Source organism: Zeus faber (assembly GCF_960531495.2).
Source record: "Zeus faber genome assembly, chromosome: 18".
Lineage (NCBI taxonomy): Eukaryota > Metazoa > Chordata > Actinopteri > Zeiformes > Zeidae > Zeus > Zeus faber.
The window spans coordinates 29,536,794-29,556,793 of NC_137210.1; the positions used below are offsets into that span (position 1 = coordinate 29,536,794).

Sequence of the window (20,000 nt, forward strand, 5' to 3'; positions counted from 1 at the left end):
GCTGGCGGGCTGCTAGCTGCTAGGGGGCTGCCGGCAGGCTGCTAGCTGCTAGGGGGCTGCTGGCGGGCTGCTAGCTGCTAGGGGGCTGCCGGCAGGCTGCTAGCTGCTAGGGGGCTGCTAGCGGGCTGCTAGCTGCTAGGGGGCCGCTGGCAGGCTGCTAGCGGGCTGCTAACAGCTAAGGGTTAACTGTCTTACTGTCCACTTCCTGTCAGGTGATCCTGGTGTCAGCTAATAAGCTGACTCGTTACATCGAGCCGTGTCAGCTGACCGATGAGTTCGGCGGAAGTTTGGACTACGACCATGTGGACTGGCTGAACAAGAGACTGGTACCTATCTGTCTGTCTGTCTGCCTCTCTCTTTCTGTTTGCCTGTCTGTCTGTCTGCCTGCTGTTGCCATGGTAACATTGCTCACGGTGTTCCAGGTGTTTGAGAAGTTCACCAAGGAGTCAACGTCTCTGCTGGATGAGCTGTCTGTCATCAACCAGAGCGAGAAGAGCAGCTCGGGGGAGAAAGACAGGTACCTGTCTCACTGCTACTAACCTCTAAATCGGTGCCTCCAAACCTCTGGCCCGGGGACCACATCCGGCACACGAGACAATTGAATGCGGTTCCACTACGTGTTGAATGTTGTCAGAATATAAAGGAGAATAAAATACAAGATAAAAAATCTACTTGGATCATGCTGGAGGCTCTGATGTCACTTCCTGTCTGTGTTTCCTCTCTCAGAGCGTCTGAATGGGGCATCCTGCCATCGCTGGACCCTGAGACAGTGCTGCAGACTGGTACACACACACACACACACACACACACACACACACACACACACACACACACACACACACACACACACACACACACACACACACCTAAACACACACACACACACACACACACACACACACACACACCTAAACACACACACACACACACACACACACACCTAAACACACACACACACACACACCTAAACACACACACACACACACACACACCTAAACACACACACACACACACACACACCTAAACACACACACACACACACCTAAACACACACACACACACACACAAACACATACACACACCAAAACACAAACACACATACACACACACCTAAACACACACACACACACACACACACACCTAAACACACACACACACACACCTAAACACACACACACACACACACACAAACACATACACACACCAAAACACAAACACACATACACATACGCACACACATACACACACACACACACAAACACACACACATAAACACACATACACATACGCACACACATACAAGTACACATACACACACTTTCTCTTGTGTTACTTTGACTGGTACGACCCTGATCTGTCTCTCTCTCTGTCTCTCCCTCTGTCTCTCCCTCTCTCTCCCTCTGTCTCTCTCTCCCTCTGTCTCTCTCTCCCTCTGTCTCTCCCTCTCTCTCCCTCTGTCTCTGTCTGTCTCTCCCTCTGTCTCTCTCTCTGTCTCTCTCTCCCTCTGTCTCTCCCTCTGTCTCTCCCTCTCTCTCCCTCTGTCTTTGTCTGTCTCTCCCTCTGTCTCTCTCTCTCTGTCTCTCTCTCCCTCTGTCTCTCCCTCTGTCTCTCTCTCTCTCTCTGTCTCTCTCTCTCTCTCTGTCTCTCTCTCTCTCTGTCTCTCTCTCAGGTCACGAGTTGTTGTCAGAGCTGCAGCAGCGTCGTTTCAACGGCTCTGAAGGAGGAGGAGGAGGAGGAGGAGGAGGGCAGGGAGGTGAGGGAGGATGGGTGAGTGGATGCCTGGGTGGACAGATGAGGACAAGACAGATTAACAGGCTGTGTCCTCAGGCCCGTCCTGGAGCCCCATGGAGGAGGAGCTCCTGGCCCAGCCCCAGGTGGTCAAGCTGCTGGACTCCCTGAGGGAGCAGTACACCAGGTACCAGGAGGTTCGACGGCAGAGGAACAAGCGCTCGCAGCTGGACGACGTACATGCCAAGGTCATGCAGGTAACACACACGTTATTCACAGTGCAAACAAACAAACAACGTCACATTAGATTGGACTTTATTAATCCCTGGAGGGAAACTCAGCAACACCAGCACAGAGATGATAAATAACATGTACACAGAGCAGCCACAACATGAAAGCAGCGACAGGGGAAGTGAACAACATGGATCATGTGGCTCCAATGGCACCTGTCAAGGGGTTAGGGTTATTTTATATATATATATATATATATATATATATATATATATATATATATATATATATATATGAGGCAGCAGGTGAAGAGTCAGTTGTTGAAGTATAAAAATGGGCGTGGTCAGGATCTGAGCCACTTTGACAAGGAGCACATTGTGATGCTGGACGACTGGGTCAGAGCATCTCCACAAGCACAGGTCTTGTGGCTGTTCCCGCTCTGCAGTGTTACTACCAAAAGTGTCCAAGGAAGGACGACCGCTGAACCGGCCACAGGGTCACGGGGCCCAAGGCTCATTGATGCACGTGGGGAGTGAAGTCTACTCCGTCTGGTTCGATGCCACAGAAGAACTACTGCAGCACAAAGTGGTGAAAAGTGAATGTTGCTGTGATAGAAAGGTGTAGAACACACAGTGCATGGCAGCTTGCTGCGTATGGGAGCTCACAGTGTCCATGCTGACCCCTGTCCACCCCTGAAAGCACCTACAATGGACATGTGAGTGTCACAACTGGACCATGGAGCCATGGAAGAAGGTGGAGGTCTGAGGAATCACCTTTTCTTCTACATCATGTGGGTGGGTGGGTTTGGGTTCGATCCCATGGAGCATCTGTGGGATGTGCTGGAACAACAAGCCTGATTCATGGGGGCCCCACCTCCACCTTCCAGGACTTAAAGGATCTGCTGCTACCGTCTTGGTGCCAGATACCACAGGACACCTTCAGAGTCTGGTGGAGTCCATGCCTCCACCTCACAGCTGTTTTGGGGACACGAGGTAGAGCTACACAGTATTAGTGTTATTATTAGTGGTGCTTTTAATGTTGTGGCTGATCGGGTTGTATGTACACATCTAACTACACAAGTAAACATGAAGTAACACTATGCCAACTGAGTACGATTAGCAGTTAGTCTCCAGTAAATACCACTTACAGTATTGCAACATTACTAATAACAATGGTGTACATTACAATGAATGAGTAAAATGGATAAACAAGCAGATTGATAGAACAGTAATTTAGGAGATATACTCTAGAAGTACATGAATGGAAGTAAGTTTCACTTTAGTTTTATTTTGCATCACAAAATCTGTCGGAGAAAATAGTGAAGAGTTTGCTCAACTCCGACTGCAGTGGCTTTCGGAGTACTGAGGTCAGTGGCTTTCGGAGTACTGAGGTCAGTGGCTTTCGGAGTACTGAGGTCAGTGGGGTCAGAGTACTGGGGTCAGAGTACTGGGGTCAGTACTGGGGTCAGGAAGGTACAGCGCTGTGTCATTAGCGTAGTGGTGAAGAATTGACTCTTAGAAAGGGCCATGATATGAGGATTAATGGGTACTTTCTGTGTATTCAGGTGGTAGAGTGGCTTGAAGGACCAGGGTATGAGTATAAATGTGTACTTTCTGTGTGTAATTTGTATGTATATAGGGTGTATTAATGTATGTTGTGTGTGTATATAAGCAGTCAAGTGGCTAGAAGGACTAGAATGCCTATTACTGTGTACTTTTTGTGTATTTAGGCAGTAAAGTGATTGTTCGGACCAGGGTGTAAGTATTAAAGTGTACGTTGTGTGTTTTTTGTGTGTATTTAGGCAGTAAAGTGGTTGTTAGGACAAGGGTGTGAGTATTAAAGTGTACGTTGTGTGTTTTTTGTGTGTATTTAGGCAGTAAAGTGGTTGTTAGGACAAGGGTGTGAGTATTAAAGTGTACGTTGTGTGTTTTTTGTGTGTATTTAGGTAGTAAAGTGGTTGGAAGGACCTGGGTACGAGCAGCTGAAGAACAGTTGGACGATCGGAGATTCGCTGCGTTCATCTCAAGATCTACAGCAGAAACACCAGGAGATCGAAAGTCAGCACAGTGTAAGTACTACACAGTACTACAGTACTGTATATATATAATCTGTGGTATAATATCTGGCTGCATATTATCCTGCTTATTACACAGTACTTACTGAATACAACAATACACTGAGAATGATTTTGTAACTAGTATGTTGTCGTAGTAGTAATAGTAGTAGTAGTAGTAGTAGTAATGACTACTTCAAGAGCTTCCACTGAGAAACAGTCACAGCAACGTAGTGAATTATTCTCCTACAAGTGAATGAACTACTTCCTGTTTTCAGTCTTGAATTGGACATTGACATGAACACTGAGTGGGACGTCAGTGCTTCTCGTTGTGTTGTAGTTTCTGTGCAGCGTCACCAGGTGGCGCCACCTGCTGAGGACAGAGCAGTCTGAGGTCCTTCACAGGCGGCGTCGTCATTCACACATAACTAGTTGCTGCTATCGACCGATGAGAATCGAGTATTCCATGGAGCTGTAGAATACTATATTATTGTGTGTGTGTGTGTGTGCAGGAGTGGTTTGCGGTGTACGTGGAGCTGAACCAGCAGATCGCTGCCTTGCTTGGCGGCGCTGAGGAGGAGGAGCAGGAGCTGAAGGCTCTGCAGCAGCAGCTGAGCGACGCCTGCTACCGGCAGGCCAGCCAGCTGGAGCACCGGCACAGCGTGCTGGAGAGCGCACGAGGCTTCCACAGCGCCGTGCACGAGGTACACACACACACACACACACACACACACACTCAGCTGCTCTCACTAGTAGTTCTATGCGCTCAGTGCTGCTTCCAGGGCCTGGGCTGGTGTTGCAACACAGCTAAAGTCATTTCTTTATCTACATCGTAAACAAGGAGTTGATGTCAGTGAGTAGTGGGGTCCATTCAAACCCTAACCCCCACCCCCACCCTCCACCTCCACCCCTCCAGTTGTCCCAGCAGTTGGACAGTCTTCTCGGGATGCTCTGTGCAGATGTGTCTCCAGCAGATGGTGCCTCCATCCAGCAGAGTCTCAGACAGCTGGAGGAGAGTCTGAAGGCAGTGGGTCAGTACTACACTCTGCTAGGATTACACTGTACTACTACTACTACATGTACAGATTGCTACTGAGAGCAGTATACATAAAATGTACTGTTGGAGCAGAACTAGCATGTAGTGTGGATTATCTGTGTACTTGTAGTAATACCGTAATAATCATGTGTACTGTGTCCAGAGTCCAGCCTGCAGGCCCTGAGGGAGCGGGCCCAGGTCCTGCTGGAGCAGCTGGGCTCGCAGCCTCCCTGGAGCGAGGACGAGCGGGAGGCTCCGACGGCCGAGACCAAGGACAACGTCCAGCACATCCAGTCCGTCCTGGAGGACATGCAGCTGCGCAAGCAGAGGTACTGACCGGCTGGTCCGCCGGAGCAGGTCCAAACCGGATAAAGTGCTCCAGACCGGGTAGCCTGGTGCAAAGCAGTTCACCTTTAAAGGTGGACGTCAGTACTTACAGTAGTACTCACAGGAGTATTTGTACTCAGGTGTGAAGACATGGTGGATGTGAGACGCCTCAAGATGCTGCAGATGGTCCAACTGTTTAAATGTGAAGAAGACGCTTTGCAGGTACACACACTGCACACACACTGCACACACCCTGCACACACACTGCACACACACTGCACACACACTACACACACTACACCCACACTATACACAACACCAACACCAACACACTATACCCACACTACACCCAGCACACACTACACACAACACACACACTACACACCCACACTCCACACACACACACACACTACACACCACACACACCCTACAAACACACTACACACACACACCCACACTACACACACACTACACACAACACACAGGGTTGATGTAACAGGGTTTGCTTGTCCTGCTCCACCAGGCGGTGGAGTGGCTGGCTGAGCTGCTGGAGGCTCTGCTGAAGACTCACCTCCGACTCGGAGAAGATTCGGAGGAAACCCGCTGCCTCATAGACAAGCACACCAAGTTCGTGGACGTCGCCCAGGTCAGTAGAACCAGTAGAAACACAGTAGAACCCAGTACAGCTTGTAGAACCCACTAGAACACAGCTCATTAGAAGCCAGTACAGCTGGGTAGAAGTACCGAACCCAGTAGTTTATTATTATCAATTATCATCAATGTTATTATTCTGCTTATTGTTATAAGTGTTATCATTGTTGTTATTGTTTTCATTATTAATAGTCATGATATCATGACTATAATGAGCTTTATATTTGAATGTCCGTCCTGGTTGTGGTTTGTAGTAATAATAATAATAATAATAATAATAATAATAATAATGTTGCTGCCCTCAGAGCACCTATGAGTACGGCCGCCAGCTGCTGCACGCCACCGTGGTGCTGTGCACATCGCTGCGCTGCACCACCCGCTCCTCCGGCGACACGCTGCCGCGGCTGCAGCGCGGCTGGAAGCACTTCAGCATGAGCGCCGAGGAGCGACGCCACCGCCTGGAGGTGGCGCTGCGCTTCCACACCGCGGCAGAGAGGGTGACCAAGTCATGATGGACACACTGCAATAAAGCTCAAATATAAAACAAGAAAAATCATCTTCAGATACAGAACGTTCTGACTTGAATTGAAATACAAACAGTAAAGAATGACAAGACAAATAACCCAACAAATTTACATTCAATTTACAATAAATTAATTGATTGATTGATTGATTGATTGATTGATTTGTGGTTTTGTATGCAGGTCTTGCATGAGGAGGCGGAGCTGGGGGAGGAGTCTGGGGAGATGCCCCTCCCCCTGGAGGAGGAGCTATATGAGGAAGTGGACTCTGTGGGAAGAACTTTACTGGAGAGACTGACGCTGCCTGTGGTGTTCCCTGACGGGTACTACACAGTAATACACACTTCTACTACAGTACTACACATTAGTACAACATACTAACGACACACACTGTAGTACCCAGTAGACTGTAGTACACACTGTAGTGTGTACTTCTTTCTGCAGGACGGAGCAATACTTCGGGAGTCCGGGTGACATGGCTTCGGCAGCGGAGGCGGTCAGAGAGCGCCTCCTACTGGTGGAGGAGCACAGGACGCACGGAGGGGCGGAGCTGCACACCGATGAGGCGGAGTCGGAGTTAGGTGGTGTTCCAGATGGGCGGGGCCAGCACGAGGCGGGCCTGGATGTGATTGGAGAGGAGCTGAACGAGGATGTGGAGGCGGAGCTGCGGGACGAGGAGGCGGAGCGAGCCGAGCAGGAACGCTGAATGAGCCCAGATCCAGTTAGCATGGAGCGCTAGCTCAACGCTAACCAAACAGAGCAACACGCATCACGGAATATTACGTTTCTTTATCATTTATTAACTCCCACTTTAATGTGATCAACATCTTGAACGCAGTACGTGGTTGGAGTTGCCACATCGTGTAATAAGTTATTACATTACGTGGTGGTTATTACATATTATGATGAATATGTTATCATTCAACTCATTATGTATTAACTATGTAATAACAGCAAAATAACTTCATTTATAGCAAGTGTCACTTTAGTACTGTGTAAGCTCACCCCCACAATACATCATAACCTGCTAGATCATGTGCTGCCTATTACACGATGTAACAGGTTATTACACGATGTAACAAGTTATTACATGATGTAACATGTTATTACACTATGTAACAGGTTATTACAAGAAGCAACAGGTTATTACAAGAAGCAACAGGTTATTACAAGAAGCAACAGGTTATTACACAATGTTACAGGTTATTACAAGAAGTAACAGGTTATTACAAGAAGTAACAGGTTATTACACAATGTTACAGGTTATTACAAGAAGTAACAGGTTATTACACAATGTTACAGGTTATTACAAGAAGTCACAGGTTATTCCAAGAAGTCACAGGTTATTACAAGAACTAACAGGTTATTACACGATGTAACAGGTTATTACACAAAGTAACAGGTTATTCCGTGATGTAACAGGTTATCACAAGAATTAACAGGTTATTCTGTGATGTAACAGGTTATTACAAGAAGTAACAGGTTATTACGGGACATAACAGGTTATTACACAATGTGACAGCTAGTTAAACCACTTAAAAATGCAGAAAAACTTAAAGGCGACCTATTATGCTTCTTTAACACAAGTTAATATCGGCCTCTATGGTCCCTGAAACATGTTTTTTTTTTAATTTTCTTTTGTTGAAAATACCACTCAGATGCGTTCTAGCCATTGTGACATGCCTCTGTATATGACAGAAAATAAGGAAAAGCATAAAAGGTCCCTTTAATACATAATGCGTTCAAGATATTTCTTACAAAATGCAGGTGTTATTACATAACGCACTGTTAATGCCTTGTTTTCACTGACTGTACTGCCAGTACACAGTACTGTACTGCCAGTACACAGTGCAGTATTGCCAGTACACAGTGCAGTACTGAATTCTTCTCCGTTATGGTCCAAGTTCTGCTCCAAACTGACTTTCCCCTATAGCCCTGAACTCCTAAAATCCCAGGATGTGCGACCCAGATCTCCCAGCATGCATTTCACCAACGCCGTTCCCAGAACTCTGTTTTTCCAGAACCCGCTGTTGTGCGTCTGATGGACCCAGAACCAGGACTACCCATCGGCAGGTCCCAGGAGGATCTTCTGACCATCCAGGGCACCAGGTCCAGGTTCCGCAGTTCCTCCAGGTTCTCAGTTTGGGAAGTTCTGTTTCTTGTTTTTTAACGCTAACCATGGAAACGGTTGATTGTTACTCAACGGTGGAGGGGCTGTTCGCCAGCAGCTGAGGTTCTGAACTCCGCACACCTCGTCCTCCTGCTTCATCCCGGTTCTCTGATCCGAACTGAACCGATGAACTGGATCTGCTGCTGCCGCTTATCTACTCTTAAGGTTCTAACGAGCAGAGGTGAAACATCCAGGTCCAGAAAGTCACACAACGCTCCAGGTTTTAGAGTCAACCATGCTAAGGCTAATTAGCATCAGTCCAGAGGTCCTGGAGCTGGAAACAAGACTTTTACCCTTTGGACCTGGAACCCTCCACCTCTGCTGACCAGGTTGTAGTGGAACCCACTAATGACGCTACCTGCGCTGCAGTTGAACAGCTAAGCCCAGCCCGCTCATCACTTGTCATATCATCTCAATAAAGAGCTTTTTGAAATGTGAGATGATGTCATCCAAAGTTTTTCTCGTAAAGTGGTTAAAACAAGAAAACATTTCAAGAAATATTTGACAAAAACGTTGGAACCCAAATGAAATGGTTTGGTTCCAGTTTCTAGTAAATAACTGATGGAGTCATTTAGTTGCAGTAACTCCAACACCGCTGAGACTTCCTGTTACACTGTTGTGGTACTTAAAATATTCTCCCAATGTTTGCAGGTTTAGACTGAAATGCCAGATTTTAAATTTGTGGGCTGGGGTTTAAACTTGTAAGACATGTTAGGCAAGGGTTTACACTGGTATACTAGGATTACAACTTGTAGGCTCGGGTTTAAACTGGTATACTAGGGTTACAACTTGTAGGCTGGTGTTTAAACTGGGAAGTTACTGTTTAAACTGGGGGGGGGATATGGTTTAAACTCATAGAATAGGGTTGAAACTGATTGTGACTCTCAGTGACTTAACAAGTGACTTTTCCAAACGTTAAAAAAACTCAATGACCTGTCCGAAAGAAGTTCCTTTACCAGACGCTTTACCACATTCTGTCACCAATCCTCCCTGATCTCCCACTATTTATATTTGTTTTCATGTTTTATTTTCATTTCCTCATACCGTGTCACTGAGCAGCCTACTCCCTTTTGCTTTGCTGTCACTCCTTCCCTTCACCTGGTTTCCCATTCCCTCCTTAGTCCCTCAGTAGAAATACCAGTTCCCTTCCCTGTGTTCTCTGCCAGATTGTCTCTGGCATAAAGCTTGTCTTTCCTGTGAAAACCTGTTTCCCACTACTTCCTGTTTCCTGTACCTTCCGTCTGAACCTCTGACTCCCTGGATTCCCTGACAGGTAAATTTGCCTTTTCTGACTGATCTCCTGGTTTTGACCCCTGCCTGTTTTTTGGGAATAAACTGTGTGGACTTTGACTTCTCACCTGATTGTCTTTGTGTCGTGCTTATGACTTCACATCCCTCCTGGGTCAGTGAGTTGAACACATTCAATACCTGATGACGACAAACCAACCTCCATCTTGTGAAAAGCAGCCCGGTGCTGGTTCTAGTTTTGGATTGGTGTGTATGTGTGATCCTCGTGGAAGCTATTTTTACCTTCCTGCTTTCCTTCAGCTGTGTGCGTGTTGCTTTCAGCTTCCTGTGGACATGCAGCAGCAGGACCCTGCACGGTCAGTCTCTTCTTCTTCTTCTTCTTTGATTTGTTTGATCTTCAGATCAGTTCAATCTTTTCATTTCTCAAAATGTGAGTTTTCATGTTGATTTTCAACGTGGTGAAACAGTTTGATTTAAGACTGTTTTAATAGTCACAATAAACAAAAATGTGTTATTAATACAGTATTATTATTATCATGATGTTGTTCTATATATAATATTATGTTAAAGTACTTTCCATGAGTAGAATACAATGTAATATACAAGTAAAACATCCTGATTTTCTATTCATCTGGAAAACAATTCTCAGGAAATTAATGAATACTGCTGAATGTACTACAATGTCAAATATTAAATCATGAGATCAGGAATTTATGATCAATTGATAGTTGAGTAAAAAATGTTTAAATACTTTTTTCCACAAAAGAGTTGTGTCCTGACTGGTTTAACTGGTCTCACCGGGCAGGACTTATATTTAATTGAATATTAATAACACTGCTCATCACCGCAAAGCAGCAAATCAGGAGTATTTTATATTTAATAATGAATATCTTTATAAATATGTATTCACCTCTGAAGCAGACTGAGCGTAGCTCCTTCCTGGTTCTGCTTCTCCATGGAAACACAGATGGGGTCCTGTTGTTGGAGGTGAAGGCGTCCAAGGTCAAAGTACGTGTCAGACGTATTGTTTTGTGTATTTGTACCTTGTTGAGGTCGGAGGTTCCTCGACCGGTAGCTTCCGTCCGGGAACCGATGTTTCCGCTCGTTCTTCCAGAAGGACTCGGACCGGGACCCCTGGAGGGTTCGGGGAGAGGGGGAGGGCGGAGGTGTGGAGGGGAAGATGGAGATCAGGGAGGGCGGAGGAGGAGAAAAGCCTGCTCCGTCCTTCACTACCATCAGCACCGTCGCCGTCCAGGCCGGACAATCGCAGCTGGTCGTCTCGGCCCTCAAGGTACCGGCTGAGCTGGGATGCTGCCTGTTGCTATGGAAACACATTATATGATCCAACCTTTGGATGTTTATTGATCAGGGAGAAGAGGTGGAGCAGCTCTTTATTGAGGCTTCTTTTGAACTGATACTGGGCTTCATCCTGATCATTATTCACCTTCATCTGAACTGAATCCACTCAAGATAGTTTTCTCCTCCAACACTGACTTGGCTTTTAAAAATAATTTCAGTTGATTTGGATTTACCAAATACCTTCAAGGTACTTCCTGTACCTCAGTGATAAAGACCCTAGTGACTCCCATGAAGATGTTCAAACTTCATCCAGCTCGTGTCCAGATCTCTAGGTTTAGTTTTGGCTCTAGATTTAGTTTGGACTCTCTGGATTCTCAAACCATGGATCCATCTCCAGGTTCATCTTCTCTCCATGGAGGAGCTCTGGCCTCCTCTGTATCTGTTAGCGCCAGGTGGTCTAGAAAGCTGATCCCTGCACCTGGAGGTCCAGAACCAATACATATTCAAGTCCTCCTGTGAAGTGGTGCCACACCTCTCTGCTTCCCCTCCAGACAGACAGACAGACAGACAGAGGTAGTGATACTGGCTTTTGATTCTCTGAGTAGATGTTCCTCATGAACCACTTGAACCAACACTGATCGTTAAGCAGGTCAACAGAGCCACCGCCACCGCCACCATTTAAGGTGACGTGCGTGACCCTCAATGCAATGTCTGGCTTGTCAGCTGAGGGGGCTGCAACGTGACACACACACACACACACACACACACACACACACACACACACACACAGAGTCCCTTTAAAATGTCTCCACTAAATACTTGAGCTATTCTGAGAAAAGCAGCACATGGAGGACAACCTGCAGGACAAACTGTCTCTCTTTCTAACTGTCTTTCTCTCCGTCCGACTGTCTCTCCGTTTCACTGTTGTTCTGTCTCTCTGACTGTCTGTCCATTCATTCATAATGTTCATGATTTAAATCTTTAAATCACTAAATGCATGACTGTACTGCACTGTGTTCTCACTGCACCAGAAATATGAAGGATATCCCAGCATGCATTTCAACAATAGCGCATGCTGGGATGCGTAGTTGGTGAAATGCTTCCCAGAGAATGTTGAAAGCTCTTTACAAGAGACCTGATTGGCTGTTTGACCACGTGGTGGAAGAACAACACCTAAAAACATGTTGACATGTCGCTGTGTGCAGAGCGGTCGTAGCGTCCACCTCCACTTGGCCGAGTTCTCCCCAGCGCTGCTTCAGATCGGAGCAGATGTTCAGGAGAACAAGGTTCTGCTGGAGGAACACTGCACCCTGCTGGCCAGACTGAAGGTACACACACACACACACACACACACACACACACACACACCTGTTGCATTGTGGGAGTTCCTTGTTTTTCCTTGTGTTGCTGTAGCAACAGGAGGGTGCGGTGCTGGTGTTGTTGTCTCAGGCAGACCGCACAGCTGAGGAAGAGGAGGGCGGGGCTTATGACAAGGGGGGCGGGGTTTATGAAGCGATGGCCGCATCTCTGAGTGAAGGGTGGAGCCTCCTCCTCCTGCTGCTCCACAGGCGGCAGCGACTGCTGCAACAAGCCTCCATCTTCTACCAGACGGTGGAGCAGGTAGGGGGCGCTACACCACCACTACATCACCACGACATCACCACTACATCACTGCTATGTCACTGCCACCTCACTGCTACACCACCACTGAATACTTAATCTTCATCAATCAATCCATTTATCGATCCATTTGTCTTTTCTGTCTGTCTGTCTGTCTCTGTCTGTCTGTCTGTCTGTCTGTCTGTCTGTCTGTCTATCTCTCAGTTTTCTGTGTGTTTAGATGAAGCTGAGAAGTTTGAATTCAGAGTAAATGAACATCCAGCTTCATACAGCTGCATCAGGAGAGGTAGAAAACTATCTACCTGGAACTCTAACTAACCCATACCTTTCCCTAACAATCCCTCACTCTAACTAACTCTAACTCATCTAACTAACCATTACTGACCCAAACCTAACACTAACGATCCCTTACTAACTCTAACTAACTCGAACTCATTTAACTAACCCTAACTTACCCATACCTAACACGCCCTAACTAACTTTAACTAACTCGAACTCATTTAACTAACCCTAACTTACCCATACCTAACACGCCCTAACTAACTTTAACTAACTCGAACTCATTTAACTAACCCTAACGGACCCATACCTAACCCTAACGAGCCCTAACTAACTCTAACTCATTTAACTAACCCATACCTAACCCTTACGAGACCTAACGAACTCTACATTTACATTTACATTTAGTCATTTATCAGACGCTTTTATCCAAAGCGACTTACAAGGGAGAATAACATTCAAGCTACATTGCAACAGAGACATTAGTGTAGCAATAAATACTGCTAGGTAGTGCTAAGTACTTAGGTAAGTTAGAAGAGGAGGTACTCACTGAAGAGCTGGCTCTTCAAGTGCTTCTTAAAGACAGAGGGAGGTCCCTGCTCTGGTGGTTTTTGGCAGCTGGTTCCACCAATGTGGAACTACAAATGAGAACAGCCTGGATCGGCGTGGTTGCAGCCGGCAGAGCCAGGCGGCGCTCATTTGATGAGCGCAGCATCCGGGGGGTAACGTGCTGTTACAAGAGCATTTAAGTAGCTGGGAGCATTCCCAGCAATCACTCTGTAGGCCAGCATCAGAGACTTGAACTTGATGCCAGCGGCTACAGGTAACCAAGCGGCTACAGGTAACCAAGCGGCTAAAGGTAACCAAGCGGCTACAGGCAACCAAGCAGCTACAGGCAACCAAGCGGCTACAGGTTACCAAGCGGCTACAGGTAACCAAGCGGCTAAAGGTAACCAAGCGGCTACAGGTAACCAAGCGGCTAAAGGTAACCAAGCGGCTACAGGTAACCAAGCGGCTACAGGTAACCAAGCGGCTACAGGTAACCAAGGGGCTACAGGTAACCAAGCGGCTAAAGGTAACCAAGCGGCTACAGGTAACCAAGCGGCTACAGGTAACCAAGGGGCTACAGGTAACCAAGGGGCTACAGGTAACCAGTGGAGCTGGATAAGCAGCGGAGTAACGTGTGCCCTCTTTGGCTGGTTGAGCACTGGTCGCGCCGCCGCATTCTGTATCATCTGCAGTGGCTTCGCCGCACAAGCCGAAGAGGGCGTTGCAGTAGTCGAGAAGGGACATCACCAAGGTTTGTAGCAGCAGTTGAGTGGCATATTGGGTCAGGTACGGCCTGACTTTTTGGATGTTGAATAGTGCGAAGCGGCAGGACCGGGAGACGGCGGCAACATGGTCCGAGAATGTCAGTTGGTCATCGATAATGACACCTAGATTCCTTGCAGCCTTGGTAGGAACAAGAGATAGAGAGTCAATTTAAATATAAATGTTGTGATAAATAAAGCAGAGGGGAAAGTGCCAGAAGCGAGGGAAGAATTAATCAGATGTGTGATTGCCGGGGTGATAGTCGGTGATATGGCTTGAAGGAGGTTAGATGGGATCGGATCTAGCGGACAGGTAGTAGGACGGCTACATGTTAGTAGTTTAGATACCTCACTTTCAGCGAGGGGGGTGAAACCAGGGAACGATGAGCCTAGGGCTGGAGAAGACAGGTTGTGAGTTAGTTGTTTGGAGAATTGGCTGCTGATGGCTGCCACTTTGTTAGTAAAAAAGGAGGCAAGGCAGTCAGCAGTGAGGTTGGAAGCTGGAGGAGATAGTGGAGGGTAGAGCAGAGACTTAAAGGTGGACAATGACTTGCGTGTGTCCGTGGCACTGTTGATCCTATCGTTGAAGAAGGCCTTCTTAGCAGCAGTGGAGCAAGTAGCTCCAAGGAGAGGTGGTCGGCATGACCAGAAATGAAGTCGGCCTTGTTAACTGCAGATCGACAGTTCCACAAGCCAACAGAGAAGGAGGTCTTTGCAGTAAATGTTTGCTGCAGAGACCTGAGGTTACCCAGCTTGCATCAGCGTTTGTTATAACGAGGCTTTCTGGGTGACCTTGAAATTACCCATACCTAACCCTAACAAGCCCTAACTAACTCTAACTAATTTAACTAACCCTAACTAACCCATACCAAACAAGACATAAGTAACTCTTACTAACTCTAACTCATTTAACTCACCCTAACGAACCCAAACCTAACCCTAACGAGCCCTAACTAACTCTAACTAATTTAACTAACCCTAACTAGCCCAAACCTAACACTAACGAGCCCTAACTAACTCTAACGAACTCTAACTCATTTAGCTAACCCTAACTAACCCATACCTAACCCTAACAAGCCCTAACTAACTTTAAGTAACTGAAACTAACTCTAACTCATTTAACTAACCCCAACGAACCCATACCTAACCCTAACGAGCCCTAACTAACTCTAACTCATTTAACTTACCCTAACTAACCCACACCTAACCCTAACAAGACCTAACTAACTATAACTAACTCTAACTCATTTAACTAACCATAAATAACCCATACCCAACCCTAACGAGTCCTAACGAACTCTAACTCATTTAACTAACTCCAACTAACCCATACCTAACACTAACGAACACTAACTAACTAACTCGAACTAACTCTTACTAATTTAACTAACTCTAACTAACCCATACCTAACAAGCCCTAACTGACTCTAACTAAATCTAACTCATTTAACTAATTTAACCCTAACTAACCCATACCTAACCCCAACGATCCCTAACTTACTCTTACTAACTCTAACTCATTTAACTAACCCTAACTAACCCATACCTAACACTAACGAGCCCTAACTTACTCGAACTAACTCAAATTAACTCAAACTCATTCAACTAACTTTAACTAGCCCATACCTAACCCTAGCAAGCCCTAACTTACTCCAAGTAACTCTAACTAACTCTAACTAATTTAACTAACCCATACCTAACACTAACAAGCCCTAACAAACTAATATGACTAGTTTATAACTAGTATGTCTAGTTTATAACTAGTATGTCCAGTTTTATAACTAGAATGTCTAGTTTAGAACGAGTATGTCTAGTTTAGAACGAGTATGACTAGTTTTATAACTAGTATGTCTAGTTTATAACTAGTATGTCTAGTTTTATAACTGGTATGTCCAGTTTATAACTAGTATGTCTAGTTTATACACTTAGTTTATAACTAGTAGTTTTAGTTTGTAGTTTATAACTACTTAGTTTTATACTAGTTTATAACTAGTATGTCTAGTTTTATAACTGGTATGTCCAGTTTATAACTAGTATGTCCAGTTTATAACTAGTATGTCTAGTTTATAACTAGTATGTCTAGTGTTTTAACTGGTATGTCCAGTTTATAACTAGTATGTCCAGTTTTATAACTAGTTTGACTCATTTTATAACTAGTATGACTAGTTTATAACTAGCAAGTCTAGTTTATAACTAGTATGTCTAGTTTATAACGAGTATGACTAGTTTTATAACTAGTATGTCTAGTTTATAACTAGTATGTCTAGTTTATAACGAGTATGACTAGTTTTATAACTAGTATGTCTAGTTTCATAACTTTTACAATGCTATTTAGCGGCACCAGGTGGCGCCACTTGCTTGTGTCATCATTAGCGCAGGTTGAGTCCTGCAAGGGATGTGAAACCAGATGGTGGTGGTGGTTGCCCGTGGCAACGGACATCATTCAGAAATAACTGATGGCTGGTTGCAGCTCTCAACCAATCAGGATCCAGCGTTTGATCTCAGGTTGTGGTTGTGTTGTTGCAGCTCTGCTGGAAACATCTCTGCAGCTTCTAACAGGAAGTGCAGCTCTGCTTCACACGCTCAGTGAGCTTCAGACGAGCAGCACCACCCACAGCGCCACCCACAGCACACCAGCAGTACTGCACCTCAAAAGCACCAGCGATGCAGAGGTCTGAACGGGTGGGTGGGTGGATGATGGATGGATGGGTGGGTGAGTGGAGGGGTGGACGATGGATGGATGGGTGGGTGAGTGGAAGGGTGGATGATGGATGGATGGATGGATGGGTGGGTGAGTGGGAGGGTGGATGATGGATGGGTGGGTGGGTGAGTGGGAGGGTGGATGATGAGGAACAGGAGATGACATTTCAAATTCAAATCCGTCTCCAATCAGGATTTTTCTTTTTTCATTTTCTTCAACAATCAATCAAAGAAGAAGAAGAACAAGCAAAACATTTCATTTGACACCATCATGAACACCATCATGAACACCATCATGAAATGAATTGACATCAGCTTGTGTGGCCTGGGACTGTGTGGTGCTGGTGGTGTTTCCAGAGCGGGTGCACGCTGAGGGTGGAGCAGCTGGTGGAGAAACTCCAGGACCGGAGGAGCCGTCTGGAGCAGAAGCTCCGAGGGCAGCAGAGACACCAGGAGGCGGGGAGGCTGTGGAGGCAGCGGGAGGAGGAGGTGGGTGCACCACCCAAACCTCAGTGTGGTGTTACAGTGTAATGGACAGTTATTATTATATTATAAAGATAAGATAAAGATACTTTATTCATCCACAAAGGGAAATTCCAGTGTTGCAGCAGCAATGATATACATGACAAAACACACATCATTTAGAAAAACATGTTTTTATACATAAAATAAAATAACTCAACAAATAAAAAATACAAATAGTAACAATATAAATAAATAGAATAAAATAGAATTTAACTGAGTGAAAGGTGAAGCTCGAAGGTGAAGTAAACATGTGTCTTGTGCTTGGGCATCAGAGGAGGAGTTTCCTCTCCTGGAACAGGGCGGAGTCATCGTAGCTGCTGCTGCGCTGCAGGAAGGAGCCTCTGGCTGAACGCACTGTGTTGTGTGAGCAGCAGGTGTAGGGGCCGGTGTAGGGGCCGTGCAGCGTTGTCATGACGCTGAGCAGCAGGTCGTGTAGGGGCCGTGCAGCGTTGTCATGACGCTGAGCAGCAGGTCGTGTAGGGGCCGTGCAGCGTTGTCATGACGCTGAGCAGCAGGTCGTGTAGGGGCCGTGCAGCGTTGTCATGACGCTGAGCAGCAGGTCGTGTAGGGGCCGTGCAGCGTTGTCATGACGCTGAGCAGCAGGTCGTGTAGGGGCCGTGCAGCGTTGTCATGACGCTGAGCAGCAGGTCGTGTAGGGGCCGTGCAGCGTTGTCATGACGCTGAGCAGCAGGTCGTGTAGGGGCCGTGCAGCGTTGTCATGACGCTGAGCAGCAGGTCGTGTAGGGGCCGTGCAGCGTTGTCATGACGCTGAGCAGCAGGTCGTGTAGGGGCCGTGCAGCGTTGTCATGACGCTGAGCAGCAGGTCGTGTAGGGGCCGTGCAGCGTTGTCATGGCGCTGAGCAGCAGGTCGTGTAGGGGCCCTGCAGTGTTGTCATGGCGCTGAGCAGCTTGTGCAACATCCTTCTCTCCACAAGAAGCTCTCGGGGCCCCAGAGCGGCCCCCAGCACAGAGCCTCCTTCTTCATGACTTTGTTCAGTTTCTTGGAGTCTCTGGCTCTAAAGCTGCTGCATCAACAGACGACGGCAAAGAAAACTGCAGGAGCCACAACAGACTGGTAGAAGATCTGCAACATGCTGCTGCACACACTGAAGGAGCTGAGCTTCCTCAAGACGTACAGTCTGCTCTGTCCCTTCCTGTAGAAGCCTCAGTGCTGCATTTCCAGTCCAGTCTGTTGTCCAGGTGAACGCCCAGGTACCCGTCACCCTCCACCACCTCCACCTCTTCTCCCAGGATGGAAACAGTGTTAGGCTTCATCCCGGTCCTCCTGAAATCCACAACCATCTCCTTTGTCTTTGTCACATTCAAGAGAAGGTTGTTGTTTCCACGTCATGCCACAAAGTGCTCCACCAGTTCCCTGTGCTCAGTCTCCCGTCCACCAGGGATACATCCCACACCTGCAGAGTCATCCCAAAATGTCTGCAGATGACAGGACTCTGAGTTGTACTGGAAGTCTGGGGTACACAGGGTGAAGAGGAAAGGTGAGGGTACTGTCCCCTGCGGTGCTCCTGTGTTGCTAAGCACCCGCTCAGACACACGTTCCCTCAGCCGCACAAACTGTGGTCAGTCCGTCAGGTCGTCAATCATCCAGGAGATGGTGGAGGTCTCCACCCTCATCTCTTGGAGCTGCTCTCGTAGCAGTGCAGGCTGGATTGTGTTGAAAGCACTGGAGAAATCAAGCATGACCCTCACAGCGCTGCCTGCTTTGTTCGGGTGAGCGTGGGCTCGCTGAAGCAGGTCGATGGTGGTGTCTTCAACTCCAACCTTGGTGCGGGAGGCAAACTGCAGTGGGTCCAGAGAGGTGCTCACCCGTGTGAGACAGGCCAATATAGTCTCTCCAGGACTTTCATGACGTGGGATGTTCAGGCAACCGCTCTGTCGTCATTGAGGGCAGATGGAGAGGACTTCATAGGCTTCATAGGCACTGGAACAAGGCAGGATGTCTTCCAAGCACTGGAACCTTCCCCTGGCTCAGGTTTAAGAGGGCTGTAGAATCCCACGTAGCTGGCTACTTCTACAGGTAATTTACCATGTGACTTCTAGTTCTGCAGGTAATTCACGGTGTGACTTCTAGTTCTGCAGGTAATTCACGGTGTGACATGGTGTGTTCAGGTCCGGTGTTGGCTCCAGACCCAGGCTGAGGTCTTCCTGTCCTCAGACCAACTGGGTTCCAGTCTAGAGGAGAGCCACAAGTTCCTGCTCCAGAACACGAAGCTCCACACTGAAGCTCAGGTAGCGTCATGGCTGTCAGGCGTGCTGGTGGTGCTGGTGGTGCTGGTGGTGC

General features: G+C 47.0%; 2 protein-coding genes across 2 annotated transcripts in view; both read left to right on the plus strand.

Annotated features, from left to right (window-relative positions):
• sestd1 (SEC14 and spectrin domains 1) overlaps positions 1-9,979 on the plus strand; it is a 22,045-nt gene extending 12,066 nt beyond the window's left edge. The window contains exons 6-19 of the mRNA XM_080019412.1: positions 213-326; positions 423-517; positions 727-782; positions 1,670-1,753; positions 1,828-1,985; positions 3,905-4,027; positions 4,525-4,716; positions 4,929-5,043; positions 5,212-5,377; positions 5,516-5,597; positions 5,899-6,021; positions 6,332-6,523; positions 6,731-6,870; positions 6,992-9,979. Coding sequence (XP_079875538.1) covers positions 213-326; positions 423-517; positions 727-782; positions 1,670-1,753; positions 1,828-1,985; positions 3,905-4,027; positions 4,525-4,716; positions 4,929-5,043; positions 5,212-5,377; positions 5,516-5,597; positions 5,899-6,021; positions 6,332-6,523; positions 6,731-6,870; positions 6,992-7,253 — 1,902 coding nt within the window. The 3' untranslated portion in view covers positions 7,254-9,979. The remainder of the gene's footprint in view (positions 1-212; positions 327-422; positions 518-726; positions 783-1,669; positions 1,754-1,827; positions 1,986-3,904; positions 4,028-4,524; positions 4,717-4,928; positions 5,044-5,211; positions 5,378-5,515; positions 5,598-5,898; positions 6,022-6,331; positions 6,524-6,730; positions 6,871-6,991) is intronic.
• Positions 9,980-10,865: 886 nt separating this feature from the next.
• The window catches only part of ccdc141 (coiled-coil domain containing 141), a gene marked incomplete at its 5' end in the record, with an annotated part of 30,714 nt that continues 21,579 nt past the window's right edge, over positions 10,866-20,000 (plus strand). The window contains 8 exons of the mRNA XM_080018973.1: positions 10,866-10,973; positions 11,080-11,256; positions 12,470-12,592; positions 12,678-12,884; positions 13,089-13,170; positions 17,000-17,145; positions 17,531-17,662; positions 19,829-19,948. Of these exons, the coding sequence (XP_079875099.1) occupies positions 10,866-10,973; positions 11,080-11,256; positions 12,470-12,592; positions 12,678-12,884; positions 13,089-13,170; positions 17,000-17,145; positions 17,531-17,662; positions 19,829-19,948 (1,095 nt within the window). The remainder of the gene's footprint in view (positions 10,974-11,079; positions 11,257-12,469; positions 12,593-12,677; positions 12,885-13,088; positions 13,171-16,999; positions 17,146-17,530; positions 17,663-19,828; positions 19,949-20,000) is intronic.